Source organism: Oncorhynchus masou, chromosome 31, assembly GCF_036934945.1.
Source record: "Oncorhynchus masou masou isolate Uvic2021 chromosome 31, UVic_Omas_1.1, whole genome shotgun sequence".
Lineage (NCBI taxonomy): Eukaryota > Metazoa > Chordata > Actinopteri > Salmoniformes > Salmonidae > Oncorhynchus > Oncorhynchus masou.
The window spans coordinates 78,469,501-78,488,485 of record NC_088242.1 but is presented as its reverse complement, the minus strand read 5'-3'; the positions used below and the strand labels follow the sequence as shown (position 1 = coordinate 78,488,485).

The 18,985-nt window shown below is 44.3% G+C and overlaps 1 protein-coding gene across 1 annotated transcript in view; it reads left to right on the top strand.

The window, feature by feature from the left end:
* The window catches only part of LOC135524501 (sphingomyelin phosphodiesterase 3-like), a 44,451-nt gene extending 29,095 nt beyond the window's left edge, over positions 1 to 15,356 (top strand). The window contains exons 2-8 of the mRNA XM_064952085.1: positions 4,654 to 6,344; positions 10,973 to 11,048; positions 12,205 to 12,363; positions 12,526 to 12,615; positions 13,570 to 13,633; positions 13,795 to 13,954; positions 14,411 to 15,356. Coding sequence (XP_064808157.1) covers positions 4,995 to 6,344; positions 10,973 to 11,048; positions 12,205 to 12,363; positions 12,526 to 12,615; positions 13,570 to 13,633; positions 13,795 to 13,954; positions 14,411 to 14,512 — 2,001 coding nt within the window. The 5' untranslated portion in view covers positions 4,654 to 4,994 and the 3' untranslated portion in view covers positions 14,513 to 15,356. The remainder of the gene's footprint in view (positions 1 to 4,653; positions 6,345 to 10,972; positions 11,049 to 12,204; positions 12,364 to 12,525; positions 12,616 to 13,569; positions 13,634 to 13,794; positions 13,955 to 14,410) is intronic.
* The last annotated feature ends 3,629 nt before the right edge of the window (positions 15,357 to 18,985 follow it).

Below are 18,985 nucleotides of genomic sequence, written 5' to 3'. Positions count from 1 at the left end.
AAACACGTGAGTCCGTTCGAATGGACTGATCAGAACGAGTGCATGCCCTCTCCGCTAAACGCCCGACACCCACAAGGTTCACAGCCCCTAGTCACTTAGTCCTTACACCTGCACATATATGTTTATTTATTTATTTTTAACAACCCCCAAAATCACACATGCATGCAATTCATTGAATTCAAAATTTTAAAGAGAGACCTACGTGATGCCCTTCTCACTGAGACAGGATCTCTGAAGAAATATATACAAACATTTCAACTACGTAAGAAGAAGCTTACCTTTTTATAGGTATGTGGCCACATTTGTTTGCAAGATTATCCAAAGAAACTATCACCAGCCCGGAATGTCACTCCGTAGTCCCTGTCCCTCCTGGCATGCTCGCCAAGTTATGTTGTGGAGGATCGTTACAAAATATAACACTTACAAGAACTTGTGAATTCAATATAGGCTTTTAATACAAACATATCAGAAGCCTAGATGGTCCGCGGAACACACACTTTTCCAGAGCACTGGCTCTGATTTATACACATACACCATATGAGTCCATTCCACATGCAAATGAAGTTATTTCCCTCAGTCCATCTGCCACCATTATATCCCAATCTGTGCATCCTGCTTGTTCACACCCAATAACACCCATATCTGCTTTCAGTCAAGTTATAATGGTGACAGGACCTCTTCATGTCCCCAAAATAATACATGCCCATCTTATCCTATGGGCCCCTTATGTTCGGCTTGGTGTGGTCTTTGGTATGTCTGTCCTTATTAGGACTAGTAGACTATGTGTCCCTTCTCTTCATGTCCTAAAAATATATGCCCTATGTCTATAGTCCATCCGTTGGTCATTTGGCTGACCCCCTCCATTGTATGTCCCTCTGACCTTGGTATGTCCAGCTGTCCTATGCTCTCATGGCCTTACTTTGGTTTCCTGTCCTATACAATAGACAATGCATTTTACTAGAATGGCAAATGCACTCTAAGTGTATCTTTCTCTTGTGGTACAGTATTATGTTTCCCCCTATATGTACATCATTCTCCCACACTAGTACCTCCATTTACACATGGGACCAAAATGGTGGACAGAGACTTGATAGCTACGTTAGCTAGCTAGCTGGGGTTTTCTACAAGGAATCTGCCTCCCGAAAAAAGCTTCTCCCAAGTGGGTGTGACACCTACTCCCGTTGCCTGCTGCACTGTTGATTCCACCTGGCGATCTTTTCAAGTTGTTATATTTGTTTCTTGTGCTTTGTGCTATTTGCCTCATGACTATGAACTTGCTTATTTACCCAACCATGGGACAGGCTATGTTTGTTCCCACACTCTGGACTCTGACTCTCTATTGGCTGCATCACCGCCTGGTATGGCAACTGCTCGGCATCTGACCATAAGCCGATACAGAGGGTAGTACGTACTGCCCAGTACATCACCGTGGCCAAGCTTCCTGCCATCCAGGACCTATATAATAGGCGGTGTCAGAGGAAAGCCCATAAAAATGTCAGAGACTCCAGTCACCCAAGTAATAGACTGTTTTCTCTGCTACCGCACGACAAGCGGTACCAGAGCGCCAAGTCTAGGACCAAAAGGCTCCTTAACTTCTTATGGCTGCAGGGGCACTATTGAGTAGCTTGGATGAAAGGTGCCCAGAGGTGCCCAAAGTAAACGGCCTGCTCCTCAGTCTCAGTTGCAAATATATGCATAGTATTATTAGTATTGGATAGCAAACACTCTGAAGTTTCTAAAACTGTTTGAATGATGTCTGTGAGTATAACAGAACTCATATGGCAGGCAAAAACCTGAGAAGAAATCCTAACAGGAAGTGAGAAATCTGAGGTTGGTGGATTTTCAAACCAGCCCCAATTGAATTCACATTGGGATATGAATGAAGTTGCACTTCCTAGGGCTTCCACTAGATGTCAACCGTTTTTAGAAACTTGAATGAGGATTCTACTGTGTTGTTTGACTGAATAAGAGCTGAATGAGTCAGCTTACTGGCAGAGAGCCATTTCCTGGTCACGCGCATTCCACATGATATCGAGTTGCGTTCCATTCCTCCTCAAGACACAAAGGAATTCTCAGGTTGGAACTTTTTGGAAGATTTATGATAAAAACATCATAATGATTGATTCTTTACTTATTTTGAAATGTTTCTACGACCTGTAATATAACATTTGAAGTTTTTGGATATGTATACCAAACGCGCTAACAAAAGTAGCTAATTGGACATAAATAACGGACATTATCAAACAAATGAAGAATTTATTGTGGACCTGGGATTCCTGGGAGTGCATTCTGATGAAGATCATCAAAGGTAAGGGAATATTTATCATGTCATTTCTGGGTTCTGTTGACTCCAACATGGCGGCTAATTGTATTATATTTCTGAGCGCCGTCTCAGATTATTGCATGGTATGCTTTTTCCGTAAAGTTTTTTTTAAATCTGACACAGCGGTTGCATTAACCTCTCTGAACCACCCATACCAGATCTGGGATAATTGTCATCAGCAACGCTGAATAGCATAGCACCACAGTCAAATAATATTACTAGAAACTATTCATATTCATGAAATCACAAGTGCAATATTACAAAACACAGTTTAGCCTTTTGTTAATCCACCTGTCATCTCAGATTTTGAAATTATGCTTTACATCGAAAGCAATACAAGCTTTTGTGTAATTTTATGGATCGCTCGACAAAACAATAAGTACACTTAGCATCAGGTAACTTGGTCACGAAAATCAGAAAAGCAATCACATGGTCCATGCACACCAAGACAATCGTGAAGAGGGCACGACAAAACCTATTCCCCCTCAGGAGACTGAAAAGATTTGGCATGGGTTCTCAGATCTTCAAAAGGCTCTACAGCTACACCATCGAGAGCATCCTGACTGGTTGCATCGCTGCCTGGTATGGCAACTGCTCGGCCTCTGACCGCAAGGCACTACAGAGGGTAGTGTGAACGGCCCAGTTCTGGGGCCAAGCTTCCTACCATCCAGGACCTCTATACCAGGTGGTGTCAGAGGAAGGCCCTAAAAATGGTCAAAGACTCCAGCCACCCTGGTCATAGACTGTTCTCTCTGCTACCACACAGCAAGTGGTACCGGAGCGCCTAGTCTAGGTCCAAGAGGCTTATAAACAGCTTCCACCCCCAAGCCATAAGACTCCTAAACATCTAGTCAAATGGCTACCCAGACTATTTACACCCCCCCCCATTTACACCACTGCTACTTTCTGCTGTCATCTATACATAGTCACTTTAATAACTCTACCTACATGTACATACTACCTCAAATAACTGGTGCCCCCGCACATTGACTCTGTATTGGTACCCCCTGTATATAGTCTCACTATTGTTATTTTACTGCAGCTCTTTAATTACTTGTTACTTTTATCTCTTATTCTTATCCATATTTTTTTGAAGCTGCATTGTTGGTTAGGGGCTCGTAAGTAAGCATTTCACTGTAAGCTCTACATCTTGATTTGATTTGTCCCCGAAGGAGGCCTTTTGACTTTTGGTAGGTCGTCATTGTAAATAACAATTTATTCTTAACTGACTTGCCTAGTTAAATAAAGGTTAAATAAAAACAAATAAAGAAATAAACATAATCATTTATACTGTCACGACTTCTGCCGAAGTCGTTGCCTCTCCTTGTTCGGGCGGTGCTCGGCGGTCGACATCACCGGTCTTCTAGCCATCATTGATCCATTTTTCATTTTCCATTGGTTTTGTCTTGTCTTCCCACACACCTGGTTTCAATCCCATTCATTACCTGTTGTGTATTTGACCCTTTTTACCCCTCATGTTTTTGTCAGAGATTGTTTTATGTCAGTGTTGTTTTTATGGTTGTATAGGTGCGCGGCGGGTCCTCGTATCCATGTTTATTTATGTATGTACATTTAGTGTTTGGAACATGTTTAGTGGACATATATTAAAAGACTCCATTACACTCCATTTGACTCTCCTGCGCCTGACTTCCCTACCACCTATACACACGACTCTGACATAAACAGTCTTTGTAGCACAGTCTTGCCCCAGGGCCTCTGCCACACACACTCCAGGTTGTGCTGAATATGGTTTGGTGGCTCCGGGGTTAGGCTGCGGCCAGTGACCCTCCAGTGTTGTTAAACCCTCAACTGTTTCAATGAATGAATTAACAATTCAGGATTTATTTATACAGAGTGGATTGCTTCCCTTTTTCACTCAACCTCTATTCATATAAGGTTACCCCAATGATTGCCTCCTGTGTCTAAAGATCGTTTACAGCACTGTTATTTGCTATGAATTCTGCTGATTTATAAACCATGTTTTGTCACTAAAACCAATTGGGGTTTTTGTTGTGTTATAATAAAATCATGTCTCATTTTGACTGTTTCAACACACAGACACACCCATGAATCTCTGTTTTGCTGTAGTACATATTATGGCATGCACATGAGCCTATCAGAAACAATGTATCTGTGAAGCAGTATTTCTAACCATTGGGGGACATTAGTGAAATTAAGACCCATTTTGCTGACCACACTTTTCATTACAGTGAGTCATTGCACAGCTAATTCCCCTTCCATTTATTCTCTCCCTATTTCTCTTATACATTCTCTCTCTCTCTCCCTCTATCTCTCCCTCTATGCTTCTTTCCTCCATCTTCTATCTGCAGGTTCTGATGCTGAGATAGTGGTGAGACCCACTTCTTCATAGATCCGACTCCCTGATGTCCATGGAACCTTTGTGACTGCAGCATTTAGTTCCACGTCGTCAAGATGATCAGCACCCAGAGATTATAGTTCATCCTTCCTCCATTGGAGGGCGACTGTTAAGAGGGGAGGGGGAGGATAAAGGAGCCTCCTGTCGTCAGAGAAAGAGCTTCAGAGCCTGCTGGTGAAAGCAAAGGGAACCATGTAGTGTCTTTTTCTCCACTCAGGGGGGAGGGTAGATTTGAGTTTAGTTTTTTCCCCATTGATTTTAGTGTAAAAGTGTTTTATGTGAGCCAGAGAAGAGATGGTCCTCCACACCTCTCCCTACTCTAGTGCCTTCCTACGGTGCCTCAGCAGCCTGTCATGGGGCTTCATCTTCCCCTGCTACTGGCTGCTGGACAACCTGCTGTCCTCCTGCGTGGCAACCTCTCTGGAGAAGCGTCGGCGCTCCCAGGACCCCTGCTCCTTCGCGACGCTGTATGTGCTGGTGTCCACCCCGCTCTACCTGTTGCTCCTCCTAGCCTCGCTGCCCTTCGCTCTGCTGGGCTTCCTGCTGTGGGCTACCCTGCAGGCGGCCCGCCATCCCTATCTCTACACCTACCGCCGCCCAGACAAGCACCAGGCCGAGCAGGGGGGTGTGGCGTCACTGGCCGACTGGAGGCCGCAGGGCCGCAGCTTCTGCTTCGGCAGTTCCAACGTGTGCCTACTGCCAGACTCCTTGGCACGCTTCAACAACCTGTCTGAGACCCAGCGCCGTGCCCGCGAGGTGGGCAAGCGCATCCGTAATGGGGCCAGCCGGCCGCAGATCAAGATATACATCGACTCCCCCACCAACACCTCCATCAGCGCAACCTCCTTCAGCAGCCTGGTCACAGGGTTCCGACGGACATCCTCCCTGGGCCAGCGGCCCGACAACACACCCGAGGCCGAGACTGAACCCGTAACCGACTGCCCAATACACACTGCAGGTTCAGACTGCCCAATACACACCACAGGTCCAAACTGCCCCATACACTCAAAAGGGGACCAGGGCTCCTCAGATTGTCCCGTCCATGTAGCTGGGGGAGAGGACACACCAGAGTGCCCCCTTCACACTGCTGGTTCTCAGAACAGCTCTGACTGTCCACTGCACACCACAGGGGCCCAGAACTCCCCAGACTGCCCCATGCATGCCTCGGGGGTCCAGATCAGTATCAGTGCCCCAGAGCCAGACCCCCCAGAGGCCGGGACAGGGAATCACCAAGGGGAAGGTGATGCAGAGAGCCTGACAGGGGGGGTGCCTTCTAACAACACCCTGTCCCACCGCACCTCCATGTTCAAGAAGCACACGGGTCGCAAGCGGCGCCACGGCGACGACGGATTCGACCACGAGATCTCTGCCTTCTTCCCTGCCAACCTGGACTTCCTGTGTCTGCAGGAAGTGTTTGACCACCGGGCCATGTCCAGGCTGAGGCAGCAGCTGCACCACTACTTCCCCTACATCCTGAGTGATGTGGGCCGCTACGCCTGGAAGGGCTGCTGCTCCCGCTTCAAGTTCCTGAACAGTGGTGTCATGATGGCTAGCCGCTATCCCATACTGGACGCCCACTACGAGTGCTACCCCAACGGGCGAGGGGAAGACGCCCTTGCAGCGAAAGGAGTCCTCTTTGTCAAGGTGAGGTGTTTTTTCTCTGTCTATCCTCATGATAGCATTGGCAAGTGCTGTAAATAAATCTCTGTCAGTGTGTAAAAGGCTGAAGGAATAATAATAATTAGGCTAGTACTTTTCAACCCGGTGAGTTTTACCAATGTGTTACTGCCTCTTATTGGGACAGACTTTTGGTGAAGGACTGAAATGTCCTCCAGGCTGCATCATCACTTCTGGCTGCTTTTTGAGGTTGGATCTGTTCCCTCTTTTGTTGGACAGATATATTCAATCTCACTGTCGCAGAAACTGTGAACAAAGCGAAGTTGAATTATTTAGGCATAGTCCCCTGTACCCTTGGCTTGGGGGGGATTTTGAAATTGAACATCTCTCTTGAAATCCTGGCAGACACCAGGACAAAAATGAATGTATTTTTATTCCTTTTATTCGGTCTCAAATAAAACTGTAGGCCTTAGTTTTCATTTGAGGGTTGCAGATATGTGTCTACCCTCTGTTCAAAGGGTGGTGTCATTTCAGCAGTTTTTGCTATTCCCATATTTTTGTATTTGATTATAATTAGGTGGGCTGTCTTTTTATACGATGACAGTATTTCTGAAGTTCTCAAACAAGCAATGTCTCTTTTTGTATGTTGTAGTGACACTAAAACAGCTTCAAGAACGACATTTGAATTAGCACAGGGCAACAGGAGCTTATTGAGCCTATTTGATCTTCCTTTTTAAGGATCATCTTCTATGACAGCTGTCTTTGGGCTTTCGAGTTGCTCCAAAACTACAGATTCACAACTTTTCCTAAAACATACATTAAAACATACATTTGGGCTAGAATGTTAGTCACTCCCATTCCCAGCAGTGAGCTATGGTAGTCTGCTGCCGTAGCAGCGCTGTGCCGTGTGCTGTGGGTGACTGACGAGGCACTGTGTGTTGACTTCATTGGGGAGAGTGATGACAGGCAGATCGGAGAAGAGTTTTAGTTCAGTGATCACTCATCTGCGTGGCTGAGGCTGTGTGGCTGGGGCCTGGGGCTGTGTGGCTGGGGCTGAGGCTATTGTGGTTGGGGCTGGGGCCTGGGGCTGTGTGGCTGGGGCTGAGGCTGTGTGGCTGAGAATGGGTCTGTGGCTGTAGCGATGGCTATGTAGGGAATAGAGTGCCATTTGGAATGCATCCCTGGTTCTGGCTGGGCTTCAGGTCCTGCTGGGGCAGCTCAGCCTGAAGGTGGTGATGGATCTGAAAGACGCTAGGAGGTTGACAGGCCTGCTAGATACCTTAGGCACCAAGTAGTTCTACCACTCTGACACCCAGGTTTGATACCTGCCCATGCTAGCTATTGCTTCAGATAACAAGCTCACATGGTGTTGCCTCTAAGTGCCTCCCTCCCTCTTCCCCAGGGTCATTCTGGGTCACCATCTCACTGTCTCCAGAGCTGTAGTATTGACCCCTCGCTGCAGGGTTCTAATACAGCTTGATCCCACAGACTAGCAGGCTTCAGCAGTAGCAATGTGTGCGTAAAATCACAGAGGAAGCCAAGCCAGTAGAAAAGCCATATTACAACCTATGTTGTGATATTTGCATTGTTTGCTCTATAACCGTTAGTTCATATGCCACAGTGATATACAATAAGGCTGTGACAACAAAACGGCAACAGTCACACAGTGGCGGAATAAATTCAACTAAACATACATGTGTTTCATCACAAAACCTGAGAGCAACATCTTTCCGCTGAACTCCACAAAGCAAATATTGCATTTGACAAACTGTTATATGACCATCAGCATGGTCAAGCAAGTGAATGTTTTCGACAGTTTACTAAACAACTAGTGTGTGTGTGTGTGTGTTTGTGCTTGCACAAGTAAAAACATTTTTTTACTCATCCTACTTGTAGACTAGTTGAGCTCCAATACCATCCTCCACTCTCTATGGCTCTGTCATAGGCTACCTAGTTAAAATGATTGCTAACCTAACTTTCCCGCGTGGGTAACAATGAACCAGCTAAGTTAGCGAGCTAGTTAACCTGAGCCTACTCGGCTAGATATTGAACTTCAAACCTCTCAGGCCAGTTAATTTATGATTAGATCATAATCATCATCATAATCATTGGCCTGTACAGAGGATTAAGTCAAAACCACATCTAAATCCCCATCTCCATCCATGGTTTAGGAAAGTGCCGATTTAGCAAGCTAGCTACTGCAGGACATCAACACAAGCAGGCCAGAAACTAAAATTACGTTTTGCTTAAGATGTGATTTGATTGTTTTGAAGCCAAATCCAAACTGGCCTCCCTTGGGGGCATTTCGCTGCACCAGGACAACCCACAGTTGAGCTCAGCTCAACACTGATTGGCTAATTAGTTTATAATTCTTTTATCAACCGAGGCCAAATGCTTGCTGGCATCAATCATCAAATGCTACGGCCGCAACATGTCATACTCTTTTGGTCCAGACAGCATCAGATACATGGACTACACATACTGAGACAGAGAGGTGCTGTGATAAAAAAATATATATATTGGTGAAATATTTGGGGATGCCTGGCTTCCCTTGGCATCCATGAATACATGCCACTGGGCTTCAGAAACAATTATGTATCCCAGGGATCTTTCTCTCTAAGCTTGGGAGTCTTGTGACCAAATCAATATTACATGGTCATTTCCTCCAACAGTCTATGGTGTAAGCAGACGTACATGAAGTGAAAGTGGCAGATTTCACTTCCAATACAAAGTGACAGACTCAAACATTACAAAGACATGAGCTCTGGAGGCAAAAGGAAGGAGGGAGGGAGGGAAGGAGGGAGGAAGGGAGAGATATGGGGAGGAGAGTGTGCATAGATATTAACTTAATTAAAAATGTCTCCCTGAAGAGTGAGCAACCCAGTAATTAAATAATTTGAGTCTCAACAATTAGCCCTCTATTTATTATTTAAAACCGCAAAGGACAAGGGTGAAGAAGTGTGTGTGTGTGTGTGTGTGTGTGTGTGTGTGTGTGTGTGTGTGTGTGCGTGTGTGCGTGTGTGTGTGTGTGCGTGTGTGCGTGTGTGTGTGTGTGTGTGTGTGTGTGTGTGTGTGTGTGTGTGTGTGTGTGTGTGTGTGCGTGCGTGCGTGGTTTGAATTACAGAGAAAACCTCAAAACAGGGCCAGGCCCACTCAAAGCTCACATCAAATGGAAATCAATTAAATAAATAAACCCGTAGCTTCTCCTCTCAGTGCTGAGGTCGACTCCATTTGTTGATTTAAATCACCTTCCCTCCTAGTGGATAAAGGGCTTTGCTGTTACTTTGCATGTGTCAATGTGAAAGTCTATTTAAGCATTAAACACAGTAATGGTGTACTGTAGAGGTATTGCCCCCTCTCTCTAGCCTCCATGATGAGAGAGACAAAGGTCTGGGTGCAGGGGAATTTAAAGTGGGTCACATATCTAGTCCTTTGGAATCACATGGACCTTTTACTCTGCTACTAGTTTAGTCAGTTCCAATTATAATAATCATCATTATAATATATTTATTTTCTCACACAGCCTACGTAAAACACAAACACACAGCGACACACACACATGTGCACACACACACATTTAAGCGCGCACACACACACAAGAGGCCCGAGACACATACCCCTGATTCCCTTCAGGCCTGTTGTCAGTTTCAGAGCACACACTTACCCAAGCATGGATAAGCCTCTGAAATATTCATACACAGGGATACAGTCAGGGAAAGAGAGAGGAGATGAAAGAGAGAGGGGGGGGGACATGGTGAGAGGGTTGGGGAGGCTGCAGCTCCAGCTCTACAGACGGGTCAGGGACAGTACAGTGTGTCAGGTTATGGCTGGACATAGAGTTTACTGCATCTTAACTGAGTTAATGTTGCAAATCTCTGTGGGGTGGAAATGTCACTGAATGTATTATGTTTGAGATCTAAAATGTAAAGCTTGCATTTCATATTAAAGTCTAGCTAAGTGGGTTAATGCTTTATTGGTCCTCAGCATTTACTGTGAGGGCCTTGATGGTGAGACCAAGCCAAGACTGCAATTCAGTGATTGGATGACTGCACAGTGTCTGAACAGAGAACTTGAATACACTGTAATCAAATCTAATCCAATTTACAATAGCCCTGATCACAGAGGAGACCTATTCAGAGATCTCCTCATAAAGGTCTTTAAAGAGACCTTTACTGATTCTGCGCGAGACTTCAGAACACTGTGTTTCCAACCCACACAATCAAATACTCTAATCGGCCCCTATACCCTACACCCCTCTGTGTAGTCCACCCATCCCTTACCCTCAAGAGCACCAGTCCATCCATTCAGTATCCATTTTTGGCCCAGTCTCACAGACCCAGTGTAATCTGCAGTAAAAGCCTCTCCATTCATTCCACGCTCATCATAGCCAATTCAGGGCTGTAAATCAAGACAGTGACGGACAGACTGTCTCCACTGAGGGGATTTCAAAGAGGGACAATGTCAGAGAAAAGAGTGTTGGAGAGGGGAGACGAGAGGGAGAGAGAGGAGACAGATGGAGGATGAGAGTTTTGGGATTGGGCCAATGACAGAGAAGGTGGTGTAAATGCGGTATTAAATATTTTCTAATTCAATATTTGATCAACTTGTTGACAGAGATCTTTAACTTCCTCTTTGTCTCTCCCTATTCTCTACAGGTGCAGGTAGGCACCTCCCATCAGGAGCAAAGAGTTGTGGGATATCTCACCTGCACTCATCTGCATGCCATTGAAGGTACGTTGAGAACAATACACATCCACAAAGCAATACATTTTGAGCTGCTTTTTTAATTGGATCCCAGCCGTAACACTTATTCTCTCTAGTGTCTGAATGGGTCTATTCTGGCTCTGTGGTCTAATGTGAATATCAGAGAGAAATAGGACAAAAGTTAGAGAATAAAAAAAGGGTGTGAGTGTGATTGTACCTTTACAGGTGAGTGTGTGAACACAACAGTCGTAGGCAGATGGTTTAAGGTGGTTAGTGTGTAGTAGACTACTCAGCTTTCTACCTCGGTGTATAAGATAAATGGATGCATCAAACCCGCACACATCCTCTGTTCCCATGGAGACAAGCTCAAGCTGTTTTAAGTGTCAGGCCTATTTAAAGCCTCTGGTCTCTGGGTCTAATTTTTTACCAAGATAGATCTCTCTGCTATTTCTGGAGCCTCCCATGTCTCTGAGAGTCAGCTAATTATAGAACTATGGCTATTTCTAAAGACAACTTAAACATATGGGAGAGAGTACAAGAAAAGCCTCATTATGTTCTGGGTGATGCTGCACACTACAGTATACATCTTTGCAATGGGGCACATTTTATTGCTGTTTGTTTTTCATGGCCCATTTTTCCCTTCTTACTGCTTGTTGTGTGTGTGTGTGTGTGTGTGTGTGTGTGTGTGTGTGTGTGTGTGTGTGTGTGTGTGTGTGTGTGTGTGTGTGTGTGTGTGTGAGTTTGAGTGTGTGTGTGTGTGTGTGTGTGTGTGTGTGTGTGTGTGTGTGTGTGTGTGTGTGTGTGTGTGTGTGTGTGTGTGTGTGTGTGTGTGTGTGTGTGTGTGTGTGTGTGTGTGAGTGTGTGTACTTGTGCATTTTACTTCTGTTTATTTTGGCCTTTGCTGCTTGTGCAGGCAGAGGCAACTATTATTATCTACATTTAGAACACATGTTTGCATTGTCTTGTTGACTCATAAATGATCAGCATTGAATATACGTCATCCAGGGTTCCTGACAATCCCTGCTCTTCCCCCATACAAATATGTTTAGTAGCATGGTCATCCTCGCTGGCTTAGCTAAGCCACTCAATTGTTTTATTTCCATCCCCCACACCCTCCCCTCTCTCTCCCTGTCTCTCTCTCTCTCTGTGTCTCTCTCTCCCTGTCTCTCTCTCCATCTCTCAGGAGATGCAGCTGTGCGTTGTGAGCAGTTGGATCTGCTCTTGATGTGGGGGGCGGAGTTCCGCAAGATGACATCCCGCCCCTCGGAGGAGAAGGGTCTGGAGGACCAGGTGGCCTTTGATGTTGTCCTCGGCGACCTCAATTTTGACAACTGCTCCTCAGGTAGCTAGCTGTCTGACTGCGTGAAAATCTTCTGTTCTCTGACATCCTGCAGAAATTTTACTTGTGGGTGTTGTACATATAATTTTATGTATCTAGACCAATGTCTGGTGGATCTGTACAGACAAGCACCTCTTTGTTTCTCATTGCACCCCTCTATTTCAGAGGATAAACTGGAGCAGCAGCATGCCGTCTTCACCCAGTACAAAGACCCATGTCGCCTGGGGCCAGGGGAGGACAAGCCTTGGGCTCTGGGTGAGTGGATAGAAGTTTGGGCTGGTACTGGAGGAAGTGGGTGTGCTCGTGTCAGGGTACTAGACTTTGCCTCTTTAGAAAAAGCTTGATTTCCTATAGCAGCCAATCTGGGCACACACTGTGCAGACCAAAAATAAGTACAATAGATGCTGGCATAAACCTGGAGAATTATGGTCTGGAACCGAATCTAAAGGAGATTATCTAGGACACAGTGATGTTTGGCAAGTGCTATATGCTGTGAGAGATGGTAGGATGGATGTTGGCGTATATTCAACCAAGCCAAGTTTATTGTGCACTAGAGCCAATGTGCAGATATATAGGAGTTTACAGTCCTTCAGAAAGTATTCCTACCCCTTGACTTACTCCACGTTTTGCGGTGTTACAGCCTGAATTCAAAATTGATTCAAGCAATGTTTTTTCTTACCCATCTACACACACGATACCAGCTAATGAAAAAGTGAAAACATGCTTTTGGAAATTTAGCACATGTATTGAAAATGAAATACAGAAATGCTTTCGCTGGTCCAGTCAAGGAACTATGTAGGTCTGTTAGAGTGGTCATTTGGGTTCTTGGTCACCTCCCTGACCAAGGTCTTTCTTTCCAAGTTGCTCAGTTTGGTTGGACATCCAGCTCTAGGCAGAGTTTGGGGAGTTCCATATTTGTTTTATTTAGCCATGATGGAGACCACTGTGATCTTGGAAACTTTCAACACTCTAGAAATGGTTTTATACCCTTTTATACCCAGATAAACACTACCATTCAAAAGTTTGGGGTCACTTCGAAATGTCCTTGTTTTTGAAAGAAAAGCACATCAGAAAAACAGTGTAGTGTGTGTGTGTGTGTGTGTGTGTGTGTGTGTGTGTGTGTGTGTGTGTGTGTGTGTGTGTGTGTGTGTGTGTGTGTGTGTGTGTGGACACCAGTGAGCTTTATGTGTATGAGGTCAGTGTTAACAGGTACACTACTGGACACCAGTGGGCTTTATGATGAGGAGGTCAGCTCACCAGAGAGTTTACAAAAGTAAGTAAAACAACGAAAATCAGCACACACACACACACACACACACACACACACACACACACACACACACACACACAGGTGGACAATACATATACACATATTAATATCTGTTGAAATTGTATGGTATTTTTAAGTTGTTTATTGGTTGTTTTTGTTGACAGAGTGATGGAGAATGAGGAGGGGAGGAAGGAATACCTGGTGTTTCCCACCAATAAAAACCACTGTCCTAATCAGAAGGGCAGAAAAATCCCCCTGAAAGGCAATGGGAGGAGGATTGACTACATCCTTTACAGAGAGGAGGTGCAGCAGGACTGGAAAGTGGTAGGTAAACCCTGGCTAAAGACCCTGTAGATACCAAGGAGGTTGTGACGTAGAAACATGCAAAGAGAGGAGACTGAGCATCAAGACCAGATCAAACAAACTGGGAAAGGAGAGTTATGGTTAGGTCAATGTTTTCATCATTAGAAAACCAAATTACTTTATTTGCATAGATTGCAAATCTGTGCAGGACAACATCTCGTACTACTGCTGTAGTTTTTCTCATTATCAATCGTTGCACTGAACTGCCCCCTTGTGATTGAACTTGGCTATGGCAGGAATTCTGGTCGACATACATTTTCAGATACACACAGTGGTGCAGAATATTATGATTTCAAATGCACTGTGTTGTAATCTAGTATTATGCTGACTTTATATAATTAATCTGTAATCCCATAATGTTGTATCATGAAATTATTGTGGTGATGTCATGAACCTTCTCTCTGTCGCCACCTGCAGGACATTGAAGAGTTCAGCTTCATCACCCAGCTAGCCGGCCTCACTGACCACCTGTCTGTGGCCATGCGTCTGGCTGTGTCCACGGGAGAGGAGGAACCTTAGAATGGGGAGGGAAGAGAGAGAGAGAGAACGAAAGGGACTCAGGTCTGAGAAATACAGAGCTTGACAAAGAAAATAAAGATGGATGCAAAGAGGAAGAAAGAGAAGAGCAGATACAGAGGAATCATGTGATCCAGATGGAACCTGATGGAGAGAGAAAGGAGTGGTTGTTGTGTGTGTCAGAGGTCTGGACTGGGCCTAATGTGGATCTGAGAGACTGAGATAAAGACTTAAACACACAGACAGTTTCAGTTTGACTCACGCACCTACAGGCCACCGTACTGTATCACCTCTGGTCCTCGTGGACTATCAGCTCCCTGATGATGGAGTCCCAATGATTGATTTACTATAAATAATTTCCTGTATTTAGGGACTATTTTGTTTTTAGGCCTCATTTATGTCTGACCTTTTTATGTTTTTACTTTTTGGGCTCGGAAGTGTCAAATCTTTGTTCTTCATTTCTATGATAAAAAATGGCAACATTTGTATGACTCATGGAATCTAGAGTGTAGCCTGGCTTTCTATGGCCCTCTGTGTTTCTCTGTTGGTGTTTGTTCTTGTCATTTGAAGGAACCTCAGCAAAAATGTGCTTTTTTTCTAACTCTTTCTAAAGGTTTCTATGGTCACTGCACCATCTTTGTAGGGAGTTTAAACACCTGCATTTAATACTTTACATTTATAATGGAGGAGTTGTATAAAAACCAACATCTTTGACTGAAAAGGGATGTTTTTGGGGCCACCACTTACAGGCATCTCATGTTTCAGTGGAGGTTGGTTGGTAGGTTGTTTGGCAGAGCTGAGAAGTGAGGAACACCTGATATGATTAGATAAGAGGAACATAGTTAGGAAGGCCTGGGTGGGGAAGTGGGGGGGTTTCTGCATGGAGAGGGGAATGAGGATTTCAGACTTCAATCCCTCGATAAGAGACTGTTTAGGTTGGAAGCCTGGTCTCCAGGGCGATAAGCATGTTCCCTTGACGATACAACCTCAAATACTGCCAATGCAATGTTTCTGCATGAAATGCCGCCCTGCCAATAACCCACAAACACACACATTACAGACACAGACACAGACGGCACTCCTGCCTGCCTTGTTTGTGATCACACCTTTTTACTCTCTCACCTGTTCTAGCAGTATAGTATTGACTCTGTTGCTATTGCTGGCTGTATCACAGAACGATAAGGGATGTGCCTATGTGTGCAGGGCTGGCTTTGGGATATGTGATGACCCCATGTCCACCTTTAGCATGGTGCAGTTTTTATAAAGCTTATTCCTGGTTGTGGCCACAACAGAGGCGAATGTTTACACACCTGATTATTCGTTTCTGGTCAGTGAGTAAGCCTGGTCAGTCAGAATATCTCTGTACTTTACTAGCTATGTAAGTATAGTACCATTCAAAAGTTTGGACATACCTACCCATTCAATGATTTTTCTTTATTTTTACTATTTTCTACATTGTAGAATAATAGTGAAGACTTCAAAACTATAAAATAACACATGAAATCATGTAGTAACCAAAAAAGTGTTAAACAAATCAGAATATATTTTCTATTTGAGATTCTTCAAAGTAGCCATCTTTTCCCTTGGTGACAGCTTTACACACGCTTGGCATTCTCTCAACCAGCTTCATGAGGCAGTCACCTGGGATGCATTTCAACTTACATATGTGCATTGTTAAAAGTTAATTTGTGGAATTTCTTTCCTACTTAATGCATTTGATCCAATCAGTTGTGTTGTGACAAGGTAGGGGTGGTATACAGAAGACAGCCCTGTTTGGTTAAAGACGAAGTCCATATTATGACAAGAACAGCTTAAATAAGCAAAGAGAAACGACAGTCCATCATTACTTGAAGGTAACTCTGGGTCTTCCATCATTACATGAAGGTCAGTCAAAAACCATCTAGTTCTATGATGAAACTGGCTCTCATGAGGACCGCCACAGGAAAGGAAGACCCAGAGTTACCTCTGCTGCAGAGGATAAGTTTATTAGAGTTAACTGCACCTCAGATTGCAGCCCAAATAAATACTTCACAGAGTTCAAGTAACATACACATCTCAACATCAACTGTTCAGATGAGCCTGCATGAATCAGGTCAATGATGGTCAAATTGCTGCAAAGAAACCACTACTAAAGTACACCAATAAGAAGAAGAGACTTGCTTGGACCAAGAAACACGAGCAATGGACATTAGACAGGTGGAAATCTGTCCTTTGGTTTGGAGTCCAAATGTGAGATTTTTGTTTACAACCACCGTGTCTTTCTGAGCCGCAGAGTAGGTGAACAGAAGATCTCCGCATGTGTGGTTCCCACCGTGAAGCATGGAGGAGGAGGTGTGATGGTGTGGGAGTGCTTTGCTGGTGACACTGTCAGCGATTTGTTTATAATTCAAGGCACACTACCACAGCATTCTGCAGCAATACGCCACCCCATCTGGTTTGTACTTAGTGGGACTATCATTTGTTTTCCAACAGGACAAAGACCCAACACACCTCCAGGCTGTATAAGAGCTATTTGACCAAGGAGGAGAGTGATGGGTGCTGCATCAGACCGGGCGTCCACAATCACCCGACCTCAACCCAATTGAGATGGTTTGGTATGAGTTGGACCGCAGAGTGAAGGAAAACCAGCCAACAAGAGCTCAGGATATGTGGAAACTCCTTCAAGTCTCTTGGAAAAGCATTCCAGGTGAAGCTGGTTGAGAGAATGCCAAGAGTGTGCAAAGCTGTCATCAAGGCAAAGGGTGGCTACTTTGAAGAATCTCAAAAATAAAATATAATTTTATTTGTTTAACACTTTCTTGGTTACCACATGATTCCATATGTGCTATTTCATAGTTTTGATCTCTTCACTATTATTCTACAATGTAGAAAATAGTAAAAATAAAGAACAATCCTTGAATGTGTCAGTGTCTCCAAACTTTTGACTGGTACTATGTGTTCTGTATGTATGCCCACCTGGAGTTTCTACTCATCTACTAACGTTATCAGCTGGTTGCTTTTATACTCTCTAAAGCCTCTTTATTATTATCATTATTATTATTATTGGTAGGGTTTATATTTTTTATCGATCTGCTAGTTTCTTATTTAGAATGCTGCAGTTCCCTGGTTTAGTACACAAACTCACAGAGATAAAATCCCTGTTGTGCTTGTCTGACTCTCCAGTGCCTCAGCCTCTCTGGGGTTGGGCCTGCTTGAGTCAGGGATTGGGGGTCAAAGGGCAGGCAGAACTGCTGTAGCTGCATGCAGTGTGTAATGGCTTCTAGTCTCTCCACAGAAAATACATCACCTTACTATTGTTTTGATTTTGTTTTCTATAATAACTGTTACAGATGGGTTTTATTTCATTTTACTGGGAATTCTGCTTTGGTGTAGCCTTGTTTTCTGAGTGATGTGGCGGGGAATTGTCTTCCTCTTTTTAAGCTTCTTCGACAAACAGCTTATTTTCTTCTGCTTTAAAACAATTATTTTCCCCCTTTGAATCGCTGGCTCTTTGTGTGTTAATTTGAGTGTGGAGTGTATGTCTAAAGTAGTCTCATTCACCAACGGTCATTCTCTGCCAAACCTCCAGCGGAAAACACCAGAGAAACCGCTTGTCTCGCTCTGCGTCCTCTGGGACTTAGGGACTGTGTGTGTGTGTGTGTGTGTGTGTGTGTGTGTGTGTGTGTGTGTGTGTGTGTGTGTGTGTGTGTGTGTGTGTGTGTGTGTGTGTGTGTGTGTGTGTGTGTGTGTGTGTGTGTGTGTGTGTGTTAACAGGTACACTACTGGACACCAGTGGGCTTTATGACGAGGAGGTCAGCTCACCAGAGAGTTTACAAAAGTAAGTAAAACAACGAATAAATATCTCTGAATAACAACAATACACTCTTATAGAAAATTCATGGCAGTATCACATTGGGTAATCCAGCATACTACAGCATACCACAGCTCACATCGACCTAGACATTACATGGAACTTCCTCCAATCAATCTTTCTCCCAGAGCCAGGATGGAAGCAAAATGGCTGTCTGCAGATTCAAGTCATTTATATGACTGTGTGGGTATACACTGAGTGTATAAAATATAAGGACCACCTGCTCTTTCCTTGACATCAACTGACCAGGTGAATCCAGGTGAAAGCGATGATTACTTATTGATGTCACTTGTTAAATCCACTTCAATAAGTGTAGATGAAGGGAAGGAGAAAGGTCAAATAAGGATTTTTTAGCCTTGAGACATTGAGACATGGGTTGTGTATGTGTGCCATTCAGATGGTGATTGGGAAATACAAAATATTTAAGTGCCTTTGAATGGGGTATGGTAATAGGTGCCAGGCACACCAGTTTGAGAACTGCACCATTGCTGGGTTTTTCATGCTCAACAGTTTCCCGTGTTTATCAAGAATGGTCCATTACCCAAAGGACATCCAGCCAACTTGACACAACTGTGGGAAGCATTGGAGTCAACATGGGCCAGCATCCCTGTGGAAGGCTTTTGACA